Raw genomic sequence first — 19,283 nt, 5'->3', positions numbered from 1 at the left:
CTTTATAACTTTTTGTACTCTTTAAACTAAATAAAAAAAAAATTGGATTTAAAAACTTATTATATATAAAATATTTTAATAATTTAGATAAGATATGAAGAATTTATTTGTAACAAAAGACCATATCAACTTCAATATAATTTTTTTCTAAAGAAATGATTGATCTATCTATGTTATTACCATTTTAGTCCTAGTATAATTATTATTATTAACTATTAAATTGTAATTTTAAAAAATATTTTTTATTAAATTATCTTGCACCCCAAGCCTTGAGTCCTGAGTTCGCCACTGGACGGAACATGTGTTGCTCTCTGGTTTTACCCTTCTAGAGCAATAGCATATCAATAAAGCCCAGCAGATTGTGTAGAAGATGAACATGGCAGATCCTGAAGAATATAACATGAAATCAAATAGGCATGATAGTCACACGGATATAACACAATGATATCTACTACAGAGACAATTCAGGTCACAACGTAACAACATACATAAGACGAGATTGCGCAACATCAATGCAACTTTTCTTTAACGCAATAATACACATTATGAAGAACTAAATCCTTAGATTGCCAAGCATTTACAACTAATTACATCATCGTCAGAAGAAATCAACTTGGGTATGGAAGAACCCACCATCACCTTTCCCATATTCCCTACATCACGAACATCAACAACGACTGTGCTCAGCCCCTTCCCAACAACAAAAATGCTCTTGCCAACAGCAACAAGTTGACAAGGAGGCCTTGTAAGCAAGGGTGACAGCTTGCCGACCGGCATCCACAGACGCTTCTCCTTCTGCCACATCATTAACCTAGTTCCTGAACTCTGATCCAATACATAAAGTACCCCGTCAACAACAACCGCTGGACCTCGCCAACCTGAAACCATCTCCTCATCAGCATGCTGCCATGTGCCATTTGATGGGTCGTATACAACAGCATATACATGGGAAGTTACAGGAGATGTGCCACATCTGATGTATATTTTACCATCCATAACTACTGAGTCTTCAATTTCAGGGACAATGTTAGAGTCCTTGTGAGATTTCCAGCTGTTTATACAAGGGTCGTAAGTATCCCAGGAATGAGGATCACTTGAGTTTGAACCTAAACCACCAATAGCATAGATTTTTTCATCCAAAACTTCACAAGCAAAGTAGCACCTGAAAAGGGTTAAAAACAAAAGTAATTTTCAACATTTCAGTAGGGCAAAAGATAAGAAAGATGAGACATGCAAAGCAGCTTGCAGGTGCGGACAGTCAATGAGCCGTGAACACAATAGTAGATCTCCCGTCTAGCAAAGTATTTCATGATTAACTAGTCAAAAACACAAGGAAAACTCCACCGCCCTCTGGGCTTCACAAAAGGCCATGCAGAAAACAGAGTTATGCATACTTTAAAAAAAATATTAAAAAAAAAAGGCCCTACATGAATTACGCATTACTTGTTGGTAAAAAAGAAAGAAGCATTACTTTGGTGAGAGAGGGAAAATCTCAACAATGTTAGACAGATCAGTCACAAAAAACCAAGTTTTAATAAATTGACAATGACGATGATTCATTAAGGTTGGTAAGCAAGATTATATACACATCACTTTGTGAAAATATCCAGCATATACATAAAGATATATACTATATTGATGTAGGTTTGTAATTTCAGAAGATAGAGAAGTATAGGGAAGAAGAAAGATTGATAGAAGATCAGAAAGATTAGAAGAATAAAGTCTCGTTTGGTACTAGAAAGGAATGAAATGGGATGGATTGAAAAAATAAAAGTAAAAATGAGATCATCAAAAGAGATAATGAACCACATTTATAAGAGAAAGGAATAATTTAATTTATAGAGTTGAAAATCATGATTCATGAGATTTTTGAAACGTATGACGATTCTCACATTTGTAGTATATATTTATAAGTTCTATCATGCTTACCATGAGGAGAAAAGGTGATTTAATTCACTTTTGTATTGATTTTTCAATCCAATCCTTTCTAGTGACCAAATGAGGCCTAAGAGATTGAGAGAGATTAGAGAATGAGAGATAGGAGATACAGAATAGTACATGAATCTTATTGATCTCTCATAGCATGCTGTTACTATTGAATTATAAGGTTTTTATAGGGAACTAATACAGAGAATCAATAGTACCCAACGGCTATAACTAAAATACCTAACGGCTATATTCCCTTAACAATATAACTAACTAATGTCAGAATTATAAAATCATAACATATATAAAAAACGTACATGGTGTCATGTGCTGTATAGCTTTTCAAGTTTGATGTGTCAATATATTTATGTCCATTTTGTGTCCGCTGTCGGTAAGGCATTGTAGCATGTCTTAAAGAAGTAATAGTCTAATAAGCATCTTTATATAAAAATATGTCTGCTTTAAAATTATTAAAAATCATAAAATCAAAATCCCAGACATTACAGCACGTTGTGTGAATATAAATATTTTAATTTTAAGGAATTCCACGAAGTTCTAAATATGGAGGCACTTTGAAGCTGCTTCAAAATTCCCTACAAAATGCTAGAAACTTGATAGAGATATCCGCTTAGTCACTTGGATGTTGGTCAAGTATGGCACCCAATTAACTACATTATTTGTAACAATAAAGAAATAGGTAGGTTTGTCGAATTAAAAGGATGATCAACCCCCAATTGCACATGACTGTTATTAGAATAACAATTTCAAAATAGAGCCAAATAGTGCATGCATCATATAGTTTTAAACTGGCGAGGCCAGTTTATGTATTATTTCTCAAGCTTAGCAAGGATGAAGTAAAACCATTGAGCTTCTGGAGTGGAAAACAAGGAATTGCTTAGAGGTATCCTCAGTTCGGTTCTATTTCTCAATTCTTAAGAATATTGACTTCCTTAATTTTGAAAAAAAAAATAAGGATTTTTACCTCGCAGTTGACAGAGGGGCAGCTTCAATCCAAGAGTTCAAGCAGGCATCAAATGCATAGACCTCATTAGTAGCACCTTCAGACCAGCCACAGCCACCCAACAAGAATAGCTTCTTCCCCAAAACTTCAAAACCCATTCCTTTTCTTTTTGACAAATGAGGCGGTAGCTCTTGCAAGAGCTTCCAGCACCTTCTTGATGAGGTTGGATCCAAAACATAACAGCTGATTTCTTTGAACCTATCTCTGCATAAAGCATAGATCCAGGTCTCAGCAAGCTTATGCTTTTGACGATAGGAATGCCACTCTTCACTGCAAACTAAATCCCTCCATCGCTTTGAAACACACTTCAGAACTGAATGATACTTCCTAGGAACTCTTGCCAAGCAGAAAAGAGAAATATCGTCTGGAAGGCCACTAATGAGTTGAGAATTAGTTACTTCTAGTTCATTTGCATTGTTTGATGAGTCTGTCCCACCAGCTAGATGTTCCATCACAAATTTGTGTAAAGAACCTGAAAATTAAAGACAAGTAACAATGAAGTCGCAAAATAACTAGTTTAATTGTCATGCCCCACAATTTAACGCGACCGGTACGGGATATAGGCACAAATACACATCCCTAAAGCCTCAATTAAGAAAAGTTCTAAATTGACACATCTTACACATTATTAGCTTGATTATATGAATCCAATTTTGCCTTTCACATAAATCAAAATATTAAACTTTTTGTAAAAATTTTGGCAACACCTCCATAAATAGGATCTTCCGAAATTTTTACAACAAAAATTTTATAAAACACACCAAGCACTACAAAGCATTGCTCTTTAGAACTAGATAGACAAAATAACAAAAAAGAATCAGGACCCTAACTATAGTCAATGTGAAACATCCTATACCCTATTTGTTTTCCAAAACATAATACATGAATTTTAGAATTTAGATAAAAAGGAAAATATTAAAAATTGATCTTCTAATCAATTCAGGAGTGAGTCAATCAGAGGTCAGTAGGAGGTACCATGTCAACTATGGCTATGCTATCTAAGACCAATCAAAATATTTTCCGGAAAATAACATCTCAACTATAACATTTTTCAGAATTACAATGAATAAAATACAATAGTTGCATAAATTAAATGAGAAAGCAATTCAATGTAAACAAAATTTGTAAACTTGGAATAAAAGTTTTATATAACTTCAATAACAAGAACATTTAAATCTATAATGAAAAAGCAACTTTAATATTTGATCTTGACAAGTCAAAATTATTAGATAAATAAACAAGAATAATAATATTACTAATTAAAAACCATTCAATATGAAATCATCAATTAATTAAAAATTTATATTTCTAGAGACTTATCAGAATAATTAACAAACATGGATACACAATCTACGAAGGTAATACTAACCAAACGTAGCTTGATCTACGAAATAAATGTGAACACACAGCCCACGAAAGCAATGCTAACTAAACGTGGCTTGAAGCCACAAAAATCAAATGTAGGTACAAGACCCATAAATAACAAACGTGAGAATAGAGCTCATAAAAATCAAACTATCTAGTTATTGGCCTTAGTGCACCAGGGCTAATGAGACTACCGTTAGCAACCAGTGTTATATATAAAGTCCCCTCCAAATCTGTTATCAAATATGCGAGAAAATCATCTCTGTTAAAATACAGTTTCCATTCTCCAAAATCAAACTCTCAAGATTAGTTTTTAAGCATAAAAAATTGCCAAAATAAAATTTCATAATTATTATCCATACCAGCATTTATTGATTAATCAAAAATGGCCAAAGCTAGTGTAATGATTTCATCAATTTGAAAGTATATCTCACAAGAAACAAAACATTCATATGCCACAATTTAATTGTTCTTCACCAACATCTTTTATTTTTTTTTTTTTGAAATGAAATAATTTAATTAACAAAGTATTCAAAACTCAACATAATTGTCATCAAAAATAATCTATATAAAGATAATATTTCGATAACAATAATTTCGTTGATAAATTAGTTTGGACGCTATTCACTTATCTTTAGTGTGTCCAAACACTAAAATTCATTTCTTAACATTTCATTCAAGTCTCTCTTCCTCTAAGCACCCTATTCAAGATCAAGAATAATTTAATGGTCTTACTCTAGCCAAATAAACTATCTTCCGATATTGACAACACTATAGTCAATCGGGTTCCAAATCATTATAATTTAATCAACTAACTCTTAGTTTTTCAATCCTTTCAATACTTTACATACTCACTTCCCTATACAACCATATAACTCAAGCTCCATATTCAACAAATCTCTCACAATACTCAAATTAAACTCACAAATGATTAATATCCAAATCAAATATGCTTCATAAGAGTGATAACAGTTTCAGAAAGTACATAAACAAGCAAAAGTTCCCCTAACACATTTTATCAAAACATCTTATAGGCATCAATGTTAAAATTTTGATGCTAAGCTCCACATACAATAAGATTTTGTTATTCTCCCTATAAGTCCAACAAACTTCCTTCTAACATTGCCACAACATTCTATAAATATTTTAAAAATCAACAATACAATTATCACATTTATTTCCTACCATTTCCCAAAATTCTTCCTTTCAAGCATTTTGTCAAACACCTCATGGGTATTAATCCTTAAACTAATACGAACCTATTTTCTCTTCAATTGCATTTCCCAAAAATTTCACAATATCAATATCGTAAATCAATTCAACTCGGAAAACCAACCCAATAATTTTCATCGAGCCAACAATTAAACAAGGGAAGACAATCAAAATTTTCGGTCATCCATACGCAACACAGAGTTCCCACGTAAGAAGAGAAGACAAATTGAAGTGCCTCACCTTAGATCAACAATGGCGGAAGCTGAAAGAAAATTCTGGCCAGTCAAATAGGGAGGAATAAGAGCTCAGCGCCTAAATCTGCCGCTGCACGAACGAGAGAGAAGCAGAAAATTCTGCAGCGAGAGACAGGGGACGGAAGAAGGAGTTGGTGTAATAAACAGGAATAGAAGTAACACAATCATACCTCTAACAACAGCCCTGTTCTTCGCGCGCTCATCACCCTCGATCGAACAGAATGAAGGAGGAAAGAAAAGAGGTTCTGTGACGAGAACAGAAGAGGAAGAAGTTGTAAGCTCGACGGAACAGCAGCGGCACAAACCCACACTGGCGACCTTGAAGACGGAGAACGAAGAAGAAAACAGAGATGGAAGAGGTGTTTTTCCGGTTCAGAGCTTCTCCCTGTCTCTTTCTCGATCGCCCATGAAGACTAGCAAATGAAAAATGAAAGAAGATTGAGGCGTGCGTTTTTACTCTCTGCTCCTCTTTTTCTTTTCTTTTCTTTTCTTTTCTCTTTTTTTTAGCGCATAGGGCCAAAGTGGTAATTTTACCAAGGACTGAACTAAAAGAAATAAAGCATCTCTGTGGCATACACAAGATTCGAACCAACGCTGCTAGGGGAAAATGACAACAAAACTAGAGTCGGAAATAAGGGCCGGGTCTGAAAGCCCTGTTTAAATAAGGATTCAGGCTTTGAAAATAAATTTTTTTTAAAGTAATCGAGCTTGAGGGCTTGGCCCTGATAAGCCCTGTAAAATAGGGCTCGGGCCCGGGCTGCCCTTCAAGCCCTGTTATATTATTTTTATTATTATTTTTTTAGTAAAACACGTGTTTGAAATCAATGACCTGCTCACCTAATCCTGCATATATTATATTATTATTAATTTTAATTTATTATAAAATTAATTTAATATAATTTAATAAATATCAGTGTATAGTATAAAATTTATGATATTTTTTATTTTTTTATAATTATTATGTTTGTAGTTTTATAAAAAAAATGAACTATTTTTTAAATAAAGATTTAAATTTTATTACTAGACTTCTAATGTATGTTATTTAATTTTTAAAAAATTATGATGATTTTAATTTTAAAATATTTTAATTTATTTATAATTTTTAATTTTATTTTAATTTTTTTATTTTTTAAAAAAAGGCTTACAGGCCTGGCCTTGAGCCCTGAGTATAAGGGCCGGGCTTAAAAAATGGGGGTCAAAATAGAAAATCAGGCTTTAGGGCTTAGGCCCTTAAGGGTCGGGCCCGCCCGTATTCCCACCTCTAAACATAACCAGCACCATACCGACATTCTATCTGTAGGGGAAAATAAAAATAAAAATATAATCAAAGTATATTAATGTTAATTTAATATTTTTTCTTCTATTAAAATGTTTAGATTATTACATTAAAATTTTAGGATATTACAATTATTGTTAGTTATTTTGATGATATTTATATATATTTTGGAATAATTTACCAAAAGTAAATTGATGGCTTAGTGGAGATTTTTTTTTTTGGTACACTGCTTAGTGGAGATTGTTGTTGGTGTTATGATATTGGTTCTAAGTTGGAATCCTCTTTTTAGCTATTTCACATAATTTTTTGAGTTTATTTATTTTTATTGTTTATTGAAGATGTTATTCATTAAAAAATATTTTAATTTTAAATTCATTGGCTAGCATTAGACCTTCTATCTATCATTGAGAGGTTTGCAACAATATTGAGTGAATATTTATCTTTAAAAATACCTTTTCTTTTGATGAAAATATTAAATGATGTCTTTTACTTTAAAATTATAATTTAGGTGTTTTACGTTAACTATAGATAAGATCTTAATTTTTATTTTTTATGTTGACTGTCTATTGTTGGGGAGCATAGTTTTGAACTATTAAATGTATATTATAATATTTTTTATTGTAGAGATTTTAAGAGATTTTATTTATAATAGAGATTCTGCCAAAATTTATATATATATATATATATATGTATGTATGTATGTATGTATTGAAGCTTTCGTTATAATGAATATTATTAAAGATATCATAATTTTAATATAAATTTAATTATGTTTTGAAAATGAAATAATTTTTTAAATTGGAGACTTAAGGAATGGGTAATACGGTTTACATCCTGTATTGGTTACCCTTTATTTTTTGGGTGTCACATTAATTGTTCCTTTATCAGATAATATTAATTTAATTCTGAATATTAGGGGATACTTATAGTCTCATATATCTACTCCAAATTTAAATACCAAAAATTGTTGTTCTAGCAAGTGAACACTATCAACTCCTAGAGGTAGATTTTATATCTGATTGTAAAATTCTTGATTATCTTTCATTGAGTTATCTACTCCAAATTTAAATACCAAAAATTGTTGTTCTAGCAAGCGAACACTATCAACTCCTAGAGGTAGATTTTATATCTGATTGTAAAATTCTTGATTATCTTTCATTGAGTTGGCCTTTTTTGTTTGGCCGAAAACAAAAGTTGGCCTTTTCTTTATCAAAGAAGTGGCATGTACTTTAAAAATATTCTTATTTTATAGAATGTGATTGTGAATCACAATTTTATATGGATTGCTAAACTTCACTAGGGAGTCACATTTTTTAAGATTAGGTGTTAAGACCTTCGTTTACCTTTGCAAAAACTTTTGCAGGTTGATACGTATAGGTTTTGACATTGGTTAATTTAGCCTTTTTTTTTTAATTATGATGAACATATTTTCTTTTTTATTTTGAACTTGATATATGTTAGAATTCTATTACTGTTATATAATCTATTTTGCTGGCAAAAAAAGGTAGGAAAATTGGCAAGAGGGACCAAATGGTAAAATTATTTGAAAAAAAAAAAGGAGTAAGGTTTTTCAAATATTATAATAGTTTTCTTGCGTATTTTGTGTTGGTAGGAAGTTGGAACTGAATCACAAGTTCACATTTTACCCTTAGCTCTCTTTTCCTCTTAATATGCAGAGTTAGTATGGTAATTTGGCAACAAAATTTAATGACAAAAAACCCCTAATGATTGCAATGTAATTACTAATTAGACCATTTTGTGAAACTTTACTCATAGTACTCTATTTCAGTGATTCTTATACTGCCATTCTCCATTTTTCAAAAAATAATCGAACCGAAACCAAAAACCCAATAAACCAAGAGCTTGGTTCGATTTTGCTCACCCCAACAGCAATACATGCCTCGAGCAAAATTGACGAACTTTGTGATCATTAATAGAAAGATTGCCAAACTTCCATATGCACAAATATAATGAGGTATTTACAAAATGAGACACGTTCCTAATATTAATTTGGCTGATAACATATACAGTGCCACCTAAAGCTGAAGTTGGAGAAGATAATCACAGTTAAGTTTCTTTTTCATCTAGGAGTTAGGCCAGCCATTTGGTGAATGCTCCTTCGAATGGCAGTTTCGCTTTGCAGCGATCTGTGCTTGAATCAAATTTTCAGTTGCAATTGCTTCTTGAATGTCTTTGTGGGCCTTTGCACAGAGATCATCAAGAGCAAGCATTGCAAATGGCTCCTCTATAAGAACACCAACCTGGGAAAAAAAAAAAAAATTGAGCACATTGCTGGACTTTTAATCAGCTTTCTGATCCAGAAAACATGGGTGAACATTTCAAGAATCCACGCAACAATCACTCTTCTATTATTAAGATGGTGACATAAAGGGAGAAAACATTTTATCTTTTTTTTTTTAAAAAAAATACCTTAAAAGAGTTAATCTGGTATGGGTTTAAAAAGTTATTGCCATTTCACAGCTTAGTAGAGTTTGGCTTAACTAGTAGCTAAAATAATATACAACACTCAAAAGTGACCGAACAACAATATTTCATATGACAAAAGGGAACAAGAAAAACAAGTCGCACATGAAAATCAATTTGTTGACCCCCATATTCAAGACAGAAAGGTTGCTTCATATACTTTTCATTTGAGTATCCATTACAGCACGAGTCCTTGGCAAGCACTTTGGCTGAAAGAATATGCAGGGCAAAGAAAAGATGGCAAATGTGGAATAGGATACATTTGCTTTAACAACTGGTAAAGCAAATTCTAGCACAAACTAATTTCATACTCAAACAGTTAAAATCTCAAAGAAGAAGAAGAAGAAGAAGAACATACTTCTTCAATGCAGAACAAAGAGGCAGCACTAACAAAGGTAGCAGGAACCACTATCCAATGGCAGTCATCCCAAAGAATAATAGGGAGTGTTAAGTGCCAAAGGACAAGAAACCTTGACGTCAAACGGGTATATGACAGTGGAATGGGAATACCCATAAGTTGTTCACAGACGCCAATTCCTTCATGGAAACAAGTAACCTTTGATTCCTGTTTTATAATAAGGGAAGCATTAGATAACCACATACACAAGACAGTGCACAAAGTGTTAGCCAAAGTTCACAATTTGAACGCAAGAAGGAAATTTATAAAACACAAAACGTCCCACAGGTTCTAATTCTTCTGTCCATTAAACAGCATCGATGTCTTGATCTCGCAGTGAGAAAGGTAACAGATCTGTATTTCACTCTAATGATAGCCATCTAGACTTTTACCTAAGTTCATATTTCAAACACCTGATATAGAACTTCAACCAAAGCACGGCACAATAATATCTTAGCAATGATCACACAAGAATTCAGTCTCTTATTTCGTGCCCATTCAAATTAAAAGTACGTTGCCTTCTTTTTTTGAAACAACGTTAGTTAGCTGATGCCTATGAGAAAATATCAGTTAGCCACCGTCAATATTACTAAACTGATAACAATTACAAGGATCTTACCAAGACATTCCTTACTGAACCCTCCAACTTCAGCATTTTAAGACTTTGAGAGATAAACTCAATGATACAGCGAGGACGATGTTTTGAATTACTAAGTACTGCAAGATCATCTACTTCCAGCACATGTTGGAGGTCTCTCTTAACATCTGAGCCATATAATACATGACACTGCATTGAAATTGTTTCAATTGGTAAGTTGCACTACCAAGTATCAATCTATAACTAATCCTACACAATTTGAACCAAACTTTATAAGAGGTCCTTTACTTCGTTTTTGCTTTTAGATGAGTCTGGAAAAAATTTTAGAATCATTCTGACCTTAAGCGCCACTGGGAATGCCATAATATACTGCAGAAGTGCCTTCTTGATATGTAAATCACCCGGACACTCAGCCACTGCCATTACCTGCCTAGCAAAATCATGTGTCCCAGAAATCACCGTCGTCCAAGCCTTCTTTCCCTCCATGAACCTCGAATACGACGCCTCAGTTCTAAAAACCAACAGCAGCGCCAATGCCGGCGCCGTCAACTGGTACGGCAATGAGGAAGCCCTCAGTACCGGGAAAAACTCCGGCAGCCAATGCGTCAAAACCGCAGAATTATAACTCGCAATCAGCGCAGCAAACGTAGTAAAAGCAATCACCGGCGGCACCAGGGACAAGATGACGCGGGAAGAGAGACTGGACAGAAGGTGACGGAGGTGGCGTAGAGAGCTTCTGTGTTGAACCCATTTCTCGTGGTCGTAGAGGGTTCGTTTCTTTTGCATGCCACGCTCCTTCACGCGGTCAGCCCAATCAGGAACAATTCGGAGGATTGAGATTAGGGTTTCGGTGGGAGAGGAAGAGGAATCGGGGGAGTGAAAGGAGAAGGGTTTGAAAGTGAGAATTCTGGGTTTGGAGGGCAGAACAGGGTCGAACTTGATGATAAATTTTGGAGTGAATTTGGAGGAGTAGGTGGTGGTTGTGGGATTGATACGGTATGGAGATTGCTTCATTGATGGGAAGAAGAAGCGAAATTAGGGTTTGAAGAATGAAGGAGGTAGATGAGAGCATGTTCTTGAGTTGAGAGTGTTTCAGAGAAAAAAGAGCGGGTAGGTGGGTGTGCGTTAGGGCGAAGTGGATGGAAGAGAGGGAGCAGCAAGGGGTTCGGTGGAGACAGTTAATTGTGAAGCACGTTTTTACACGTTTCAGATATGGGAGAGAAAATTAAATATTAAATAATTTTTTATAAATCTTGTATTTTCATTTAAGCTGAAAATACTAATAAAAATATGATGATTAATTTTTTTGGAGCGAAATATAATCTATTTCTCTTGAATTTTACTGAATATGTACTTGCTTAACCTTTAATTAGCTTCTAAAATTTAATTCATTGAACGTAGTTTGAAAAGATCCACAAGTTATGTGTACAACCGCAAGCATGGAAGGGTAAAAAAATGAGTTATAAGGTTTTGAACATTTTAAAAGGAGATGATTTATGAACAAGAAATATTTAAACAAACAAGTCTAAAAGTGTGAATCTTAGTTGTAAACCAACGAGAACAAGGAAAGCATTACAAGTTAAAAACCTACTTATTTTTAAGGGTTTAATTGCAATTTTATCTTTAAACTATCCATTGTATTAATGTTGTCCCTAAACTAATTAAATCGAAACAATATTACTTCCGTTGTTTAACTACTTTTTATGAGTTAAGATATAATTTTATTCCTAAATTATTCTCATAGAAACAATGTTGCTTTTACTATTTAAAAATCATAAACGTTTATTATTATAGTTAGTAAGATTTACCTTTCATTATCTCTTTTTAATTAACATTGAATCATATCAATATTTCAACTAAACTATGGCATTTCAATTGCCAAATTAATTTTTGGATAACCACTTTCTAATGGTCTATGTATAAGTTTTTTTGTCCATAATGCATATAAAAGAGTATATTTATTTATTATAGTCAAATTCTAGGGTGATTCACTCAAGAAGATAAAAAGCAATATTTTTACCCAAAAATGTTGTTTATATGCTTTTTATTGAATTAAGAGCTCCTCTTGTAACGTTCTAAGTGTGAACTTATGTTTTTTTTTTTAATACAAGGCCATGAAAAACCCAAGCAAAAGAGATACATAAATTATGTCAAATTTCATAAGGGATCTACATCTTAGGGGCGAATGATAAAACATGATAAGATTTAAATTTAAATTTTCTTGGGAGGCTCGATAAGCAAGAAAATCAACACATCTATTTGCTTCCCTGAATGTGTGGTTATTGGTAATGATCTAGTTCTTCATGACAAAATCTCTGATTTTATTAATGGTTTTAAAGAAAGGATGATTATCAAAGAGATTATGATAAATAAAAGAGAGAGCTTCCATTGAGTTAGAATGTATATTAACATTGGAGAGTTGCGCATTCCAACAAAGCTGAAGACCTTTTAAAATGGCCAATTGTTTCGCCGTGGTGCTGGGTTGGTAGTCAAAGCATTTGAAGAATCCCTTAATCTAATTACTTTTATCGTCGTGCATGATTCCACCATAGTTTACATCTCCATTGGAGCAAATAGCTCCGTCAATGTCAAGACAGATTCATCCTAGGTTAAGAGGTCTAATATGCCTTTAATCTCTTGCCATCTCGATTAAGGATGTTAACTATTGATTGGAGCCTTATATCATTGACAACTTGTTAGGTACTAGAAAAAGCAATGTTGATGTCTTGGTTGATATCATTCGAGTAGATCTTTCTACAACGTCTTTCAAATATTCCAACAGACTTGAGTGAAAATCTTTTGCTAGGGGATTCTTTTTGTATTTAGGTTTCTTGCCTTGACTTTTGCATTATAATTTATCCAATCTTGCACAGGAAAGGAAAAGAAAATATTAAGTTTTGAAGGTTTCACAAATTTAATCCAAATATTGCGAGCTAAACACAATCAATCTTTTCAATGTTTAGTTCATGACTCGTTGGAATGTTGATGGAGAGCATTATAACACAAATAAATGCTTTCACATGACTATTGAGTGTTAGAAAGGATGTGAATAGAATAATACTAACACAAAAAGTATTTTTCATTATTTCTTTTTAGTTAATAGACATTTATTATTTTTAAACGGTGAGGACAACATTACTCAAATTTAATTAGTTTTAAAAAAACATTAATTTTTTAATTATAATTTAAGAGAAAAATTACACCTTAACTTATAAAAGTGAGTCACACCAACTACAGTAATAAATGTTTAAATTGTGGGAACAATATTACTTCACTTTAATTAATTCAGGAGTAATATTATTATAATAAATAATTTAAAAACAACATTTTTCTTTAAAAATAATTTAAAAATAAAATTACACCTTAACTCCATTCTCAATCAAATCATCAAGATTTTGAAGGAAGGGTTGGCGTCTTTCTAATTCAGCGTGAGGCACAGTAAAAACTCACGAGGATACCTGAACATATATTTTCGGTCAAAAACAATATATTATCCTATATGAGTTGCCTGACTTCTAATTCTAACAATCTTACGTATACTCTTCTGGATCCAACGCTACCTACCCACTGGCCCATCTACTGAGACCGCAATGTCCTCAGGCCACAGGCCACGTGGCAAGGAATTGCCAAGTTGATGTTTAGATTGATTTTTTTTTTTTAAAAATTATTGTTATGAATATTATAATCAGTAAATGCCCATGACTCTATAACCTCTTAAAATGTCATCTTATGATTAATGTCATTATACTACATAACTCTCAAATGGATAGCTTTATGATATATATTTTCCCATAATTTCCAATAGTCTTATGTTGCACTATAATGTAGAATAATTTTACTTATGAAATTCTAAAGGTCTATAAATTGAGACTTGACATGAATATGTATATGTGTCAAAATCTATATGAATGTGAATTCTTCCTATTTCCTATATCTACATTTCTCTCTTGGTTCTATTATTGTTCATATTTTTTTTGGGAGAATGACACTTAAGTCTTAAAAGAATCATTTTATTTCAATAAAGTCTAAATGAATTTTAAAATATAAAGAAAGCTTCTTGGTCCTTAACTAATCTTTTGACAAAATTTTAAACTTACAAATTTACAACATATTTTTTGAAATTTGCAACTCCTTCTACTTCAACTTACAACTTGATTTCCTATTTTAATTTAAGAACACAAATTTTTTATATAACTTTAACATTGGATTGTATAAAATTATTTATCCACCTCCAGAAATTTGTAACTTACTTTTTTGGATTTGCAACTTCATCTAATATGATTTCCAATTATATATCCCAATTTTATTTATGAACACAATCTCAATATTTATTTTTCGCATGATAAATTATTCAATTTCAAGATTTAGTTTGTAATTCCATTTATCATAGTCTGCAATTCAAGTTTCAAGTTTTATTTAAAAATTCAAGATTTCAACTTTGAATTTATAATGTCATTTTGTGAGATATAGGTGTTTGCAACTTACTTTCTCATATATTAATTTTATTTAAAAAATTGTATTTATGAAGTTTTAAATAATATTTGAAACTCACTTATAAATTAAGATAAATGAAATTGCACATCAGGTAAAGTTGATTGCAAATTCTTAGAATTGGACAAATAATTTCTCATGAAAAAAAATATTGAGATTATGTTCATGAATAAAATTGAAGTATAGAGTTGCAAATTTTAGCAGATAAAGTTGCGAATTTGAGAGAGTAAATTGCAAATTTCTGAAACTAAAAAAAATAATCTTATAAAATTTAATGTTAAATATGTTTTTTATAAAAAAATTTATATTCTAAAATTAAATTAAGAATTTGAGTTGCAAATTAAAGTATAATAAATTGAAAAGTTTAAAAAATAAGTTGCAAATTAGAGGTTTAAAATTTAGTCAAAATATCAATTAAGGATCAAAATACTATATTTGCATTTTGAATTTCGTTTGGACTTTATTGAAATAAAATGGTTCTTTTAGGATTTAAGTATCATTCTCCATACTTCCTTATGCTTTTATAACAATTATCGTTTAGTTCCTAAATTATCTTTATAATTTTTTTATTCAATATAATGTAATTCTTATAATTCATTAACTCAATAAATTACAAGATTGAATTGTATTTAATCAATGTTAAATGACTAAATCAATTATTTAAAATAAGTTTAGATATTAAAAATTATATTATCTTTTTTTTATAATAAAAATCTGAGTATTTGAACAAGAAAAAGTTATGGAAAAAAAACAAATAAAAGTAGTTTAAAAATTTACAAAGAATAGTTGGTAAAAAAAAAAAATAGGCGACTCACTTGAAAATTTAGTTGTTGCAAACTTGGGGTAAATTTCTTTATTACAGATGGAAATGATGATTAGCCAAGAAAGCAAAAAGAAATTCACAGGTGAGCTGAAGATTCTCGGAAATAAGAGAAACTTTGCAGTTGATTAATACAAACGCTATTTTAATAGCCAGAAATAATATTCAAGGCCATTTAAGATCACCTGAAATTTTAGAACTTATCTACGCATAAATTTTAATGTGATTATTATTTGTATAAAAAATTGAAAACATATATTGTTTCAAAATGTTATTAGCTTGACCAATAAAATTAGGAGAAATAGTAAAATTACCAAAATAAACAGGGCACAAGAGTAAGCCAAAATAAAATTAGGGAGATAACCGCAAAACCGAGCCCCATCCAAAAGCTTCGACGTTTTCCTTCGAGCCCTCTCGTTGTCACTCAACCACGAGCAACTGAGTTTTTGAACTCTTGAATCAACGTACCGAAGTAGAAACATACGATGAATTCTAAAACTGACAAGTTGGTGAAAAGGATTACCATGGTTGCAACCATAACTGCTTCTTATTTTCTCTTGACCGCTGACTATGGCCCTGAACCCAATGTTCTTGACCCCGTAAGTAATTTATTTTTCCTTGGAAAGAGCTTTTTTTGAAAAAAAAATATTGGATTTGTGAACGGTTATGCATCTTCCCTGTGATTTCGCAAGTGAAACAGAGTTCAAGGTTGGTCCGATTCTGAAGTTTCCGAGTGGCGTTTCCATTTCTTGTCATGTTTTTATTTTATTGTATTTATGATTGATTTTGATTTTATTTATGATGTTTTGGATGGTCTTGTTTTGAAGTTTCTGGTGGGCTTTCGGTTTCTTGCTCCTGGGATGTTTTTGGTCATCAATTCCATGGCCCTTAGTAGTTGCCAATATTTATGGCTACAATTCAGATTTCGCATAATCTCGTCAAATATCATTTTGAAATAATGGTCCCAATTTGGGCTAATTCACCCAAATGCTACTGGTATTCCCTCCACCTGCAAATTGATTCAGGCATTCGCAAAGAACCATCTTGGTTTCTGACCATGCTGACTTGGATACGCTGGAGGATGGCTGGGAGTGGTTTCCCATCTTTATCTAGAGGTCCCTTTAGGGCCTTTGGCAGGGGGCATCTGATCCCCATGATTTTATAGGAAAGGAATCGTATAGAGGGCTCGTACAGAAAAGTCAAAAGATCTTTTCTTTGTTTTATAATGATATCATTGGAGAAGTTAATGGCTGAAAGAATATGGTAATATCTGTATCCCTGAAATCTAATGTGTTTTTGAAGTGTAAATGATTCGAGATATGTATTTTTGTTGGAGGATTTAGCTCTCCGTGAGTGAGGAAAAGCACGCAAACAGATATGCAGGAGTACTAGTAGTGAGTCAGGTGACTATTTATGTAAATTGCTCTTAGAAAATAAAGGCAATCAGTCATGTAAAATACACTATATGGTGCCATTGCAATGCAAGGCAATTAGTCATTTAAAGTCTACTATATGGTGTCATTGCAATGCAAAAGTACTGTTTGGCCAAAACATAAGATTGAATGCTTTGGAAAAGCTGAATGTCTTTTAAAAAGACCGATTTTAGGCCTTAAAAATGCTAGCTGAAGTGTTTTGTTGAATTAACTGATAGAAGCTGTCGAAACAATGGCAATAGTTTTGTCATTTGCAGGGCAATGAGATGGGTAGATAGATAGCAGTGGTCATAGAACGATCAACCCTCTATTGCAAATGTCTTCCCTAATTAAAAAAATATATTGCAATCAACCCTCATTCTAATAGCTTGATTGCGATTTTCCCCTAGTTGTCAAAATTTAGAAAATTCATCTGTTTAAAATACTGGAACACCCTTTCTATATTTGGTCTAACGCCCCCTTTTGCCTCCCCTTCATCTTTTCCAACCATATTATGTCCTTCAAGTTTGGTAATTTGTGACTTCACGCCAACGCAAATGCCTATCCTATAGCTTCTTCAACTGAATTTCATACACACCATTCTTTGACACCTTCTATGATGCTGTGAGTTGCCTGACCCAATTCCTACATACATGGTTGACTCACACACATGCCTCCCCAATTTCTGGGCCTGCTTTAGTGGAAGCTATGGTTATGCGTTGGGCTGCTTCTTTAGTCCTCCAGCAAGGTGTTCATTCTGTGCTAGTCAAGACTGATAGTCTCCAGGTGGTGCAGTTTTAGCAATAATTCTGAAATATCTGATTTGGAGGACATAATTCAGGATTGCATTAAAGCTTCCACTGCATTTTTGGCCTTTCATACCAGAAAGGATTTCCACTCCGCTCTGCCACTCCCGCATGCGTTGGATTATAATAACATTCCTGTCCTAGTTGTTCACGTCCTCTTGCTGCTGTTATAGGAATTTGTCTAGGTATAAGTTGCCAAATTTGAAGGGTATGAATAGATTGGTTGGAGAAGATGAAGAGAAGGAGAAAGGGATAGTAGTAATATATAGGAAGGGTACTTTAATAATTTTATATATGTTTCTAAAATTAGAAACTTAGGGGCTTATTGCAACGGAGCTTGAGGGCAACGATTAAGCAGGTAAAAGTAATTATAGGTTAAATTGATTGAAATTATGCGTTTCCCAAAATGCTATCTTGATATACAATAGTTGAGCCAGTATTTCTAGTTGCGTTGGTATTTGTTTGCATGATCTTATACACGTCGAAGTTGTGGAGGCCAATTTCAAATTTGCTTGTCTATTAAATGGGGGATTTCTGTTGCTCTGTTCCTTTTTTCCCCCCGGTGTAAAGCTTTGTTACCTTTTTCATACGCTGTTTGCTTGCTTTTATTGAACTTTGTGAGAATTTAATTTGCATTTCATAGCCATATTCTTCTGTAATTTGAGTTATAAATAATAATGGTGCAATCTCTTGCTGGCAGATCAAGAAGGGAATACTTTCAGCAGAGAATACTGTCAAAGAGTATATTTTTGGATCAAAGGGAGAACCTCAAGAAAGTAAGCTAGGGAAGTCAGATGGCAATAAGGAACATCCATAGGACGATGATCGTTTCGTGTATGAACATCATGCTCTGTATCAAGATTTTGTTTTAACCCTTTGAACTTGTGAATGCTTGTAATCTGATGTTTCAATGCCTAGAACTCTTGATGATGTTGCCGTATGAAGGGTAAATGATAATAACCATGTTGCCATGTTTTGAGCAGTGCCAAAGTTTATGTTTTTATAGTATTTTGGACAAGATTAAATTACTTTTATTGTTTGTCATGATGCTCTTCAGCTAGACATAACATCTAGATAATAGGCATTAAACATTTAATGCCAAGAGGTGAAAAACATGCACATTACATTTTTATTGAAGAACTTAATATTAACGTGAGTTGACTCTTCTTTATCCAAGAAAATTGTTGTGGAATAATGTTGCGAGTGACTTCAGGGTAATGT

General features: G+C 32.6%; 3 protein-coding genes across 7 annotated transcripts; 1 reads left to right on the top strand and 2 right to left on the bottom strand.

Moving 5' to 3' along the window:
- Positions 1-387: 387 nt before the first annotated feature.
- On the bottom strand, positions 388-6,224 carry LOC129290835 (F-box/kelch-repeat protein SKIP4). 5 transcript variants are annotated; one of them, XM_054927859.1, is made up of 4 exons: positions 5,765-6,224; positions 2,909-3,419; positions 990-1,162; positions 388-878 (listed from the first exon to the last, which is right to left on the bottom strand). In XM_054927859.1, the coding sequence occupies exons 2-4, from the start codon at positions 3,397-3,399 to the stop codon at positions 562-564; spliced, it is 981 nt and encodes a 326-aa protein (XP_054783834.1). In that variant the 5' UTR covers positions 3,400-3,419; positions 5,765-6,224; the 3' UTR covers positions 388-561. The 5 variants fall into 5 exon arrangements, with proteins under 5 accessions (XP_054783834.1, XP_054783831.1, XP_054783832.1 ...); XM_054927856.1 differs by having other exon boundaries at positions 388-1,162; positions 5,765-5,877; positions 5,949-6,222; XM_054927857.1 differs by having other exon boundaries at positions 388-1,162; positions 5,765-5,848; positions 5,949-6,222.
- Positions 6,225-8,965: 2,741 nt separating this feature from the next.
- On the bottom strand, positions 8,966-11,690 carry LOC129291148 (voltage-dependent chloride channel 1, chloroplastic-like). Its single transcript, XM_054928359.1, has 4 exons — positions 10,873-11,690; positions 10,555-10,722; positions 9,897-10,103; positions 8,966-9,315 (listed from the first exon to the last, which is right to left on the bottom strand). Exons 1-4 carry the CDS (start codon positions 11,545-11,547, stop codon positions 9,139-9,141), a joined length of 1,227 nt encoding a protein of 408 aa, XP_054784334.1. The 5' UTR covers positions 11,548-11,690; the 3' UTR covers positions 8,966-9,138.
- A 4,516-nt stretch (positions 11,691-16,206) lies between these two features.
- On the top strand, positions 16,207-19,033 carry LOC129290626 (uncharacterized). Its single transcript, XM_054927455.1, has 2 exons — positions 16,207-16,443; positions 18,763-19,033. The coding sequence occupies exons 1-2, from the start codon at positions 16,330-16,332 to the stop codon at positions 18,877-18,879; spliced, it is 231 nt and encodes a 76-aa protein (XP_054783430.1). The 5' UTR covers positions 16,207-16,329; the 3' UTR covers positions 18,880-19,033.
- The last annotated feature ends 250 nt before the right edge of the window (positions 19,034-19,283 follow it).

This window comes from Prosopis cineraria, unplaced genomic scaffold (genome assembly GCF_029017545.1).
Source record: "Prosopis cineraria cultivar Desert tree isolate PC_DT_omini unplaced genomic scaffold, ASM2901754v1 PC13, whole genome shotgun sequence".
NCBI lineage: Eukaryota > Viridiplantae > Streptophyta > Magnoliopsida > Fabales > Fabaceae > Prosopis > Prosopis cineraria.
This window is presented reverse-complemented; position numbering and strand designations above follow the sequence as displayed.

Bases quoted from the DNA above. Each gene is read 5' to 3' on its own strand.
- LOC129290835 (XM_054927855.1), bottom strand. From the start codon at position 3,399: ATGGAACATCTAGCTGGTGGGACAGACTCATCAAACAATGCAAATGAA. The intron at 1,163-2,908 runs GTAAAAATCCTT...AACCCTTTTCAG, and splicing joins GCCCCTCTGTCAACTGCGAG to GTGCTACTTTGCTTGTGAAG.
- LOC129291148 (XM_054928359.1), bottom strand. From the start codon at position 11,547: ATGAAGCAATCTCCATACCGTATCAATCCCACAACCACCACCTACTCC. The intron at 10,723-10,872 runs GTCAGAATGATT...ATTTCAATGCAG, and splicing joins CATTCCCAGTGGCGCTTAAG to TGTCATGTATTATATGGCTC. The intron at 10,104-10,554 runs GTAAGATCCTTG...ATTATAAAACAG, and splicing joins GTTCAGTAAGGAATGTCTTG to GAATCAAAGGTTACTTGTTT.
- LOC129290626 (XM_054927455.1), top strand. From the start codon at position 16,330: ATGAATTCTAAAACTGACAAGTTGGTGAAAAGGATTACCATGGTTGCA. The intron at 16,444-18,762 runs GTAAGTAATTTA...TCTTGCTGGCAG, and splicing joins AACCCAATGTTCTTGACCCC to ATCAAGAAGGGAATACTTTC.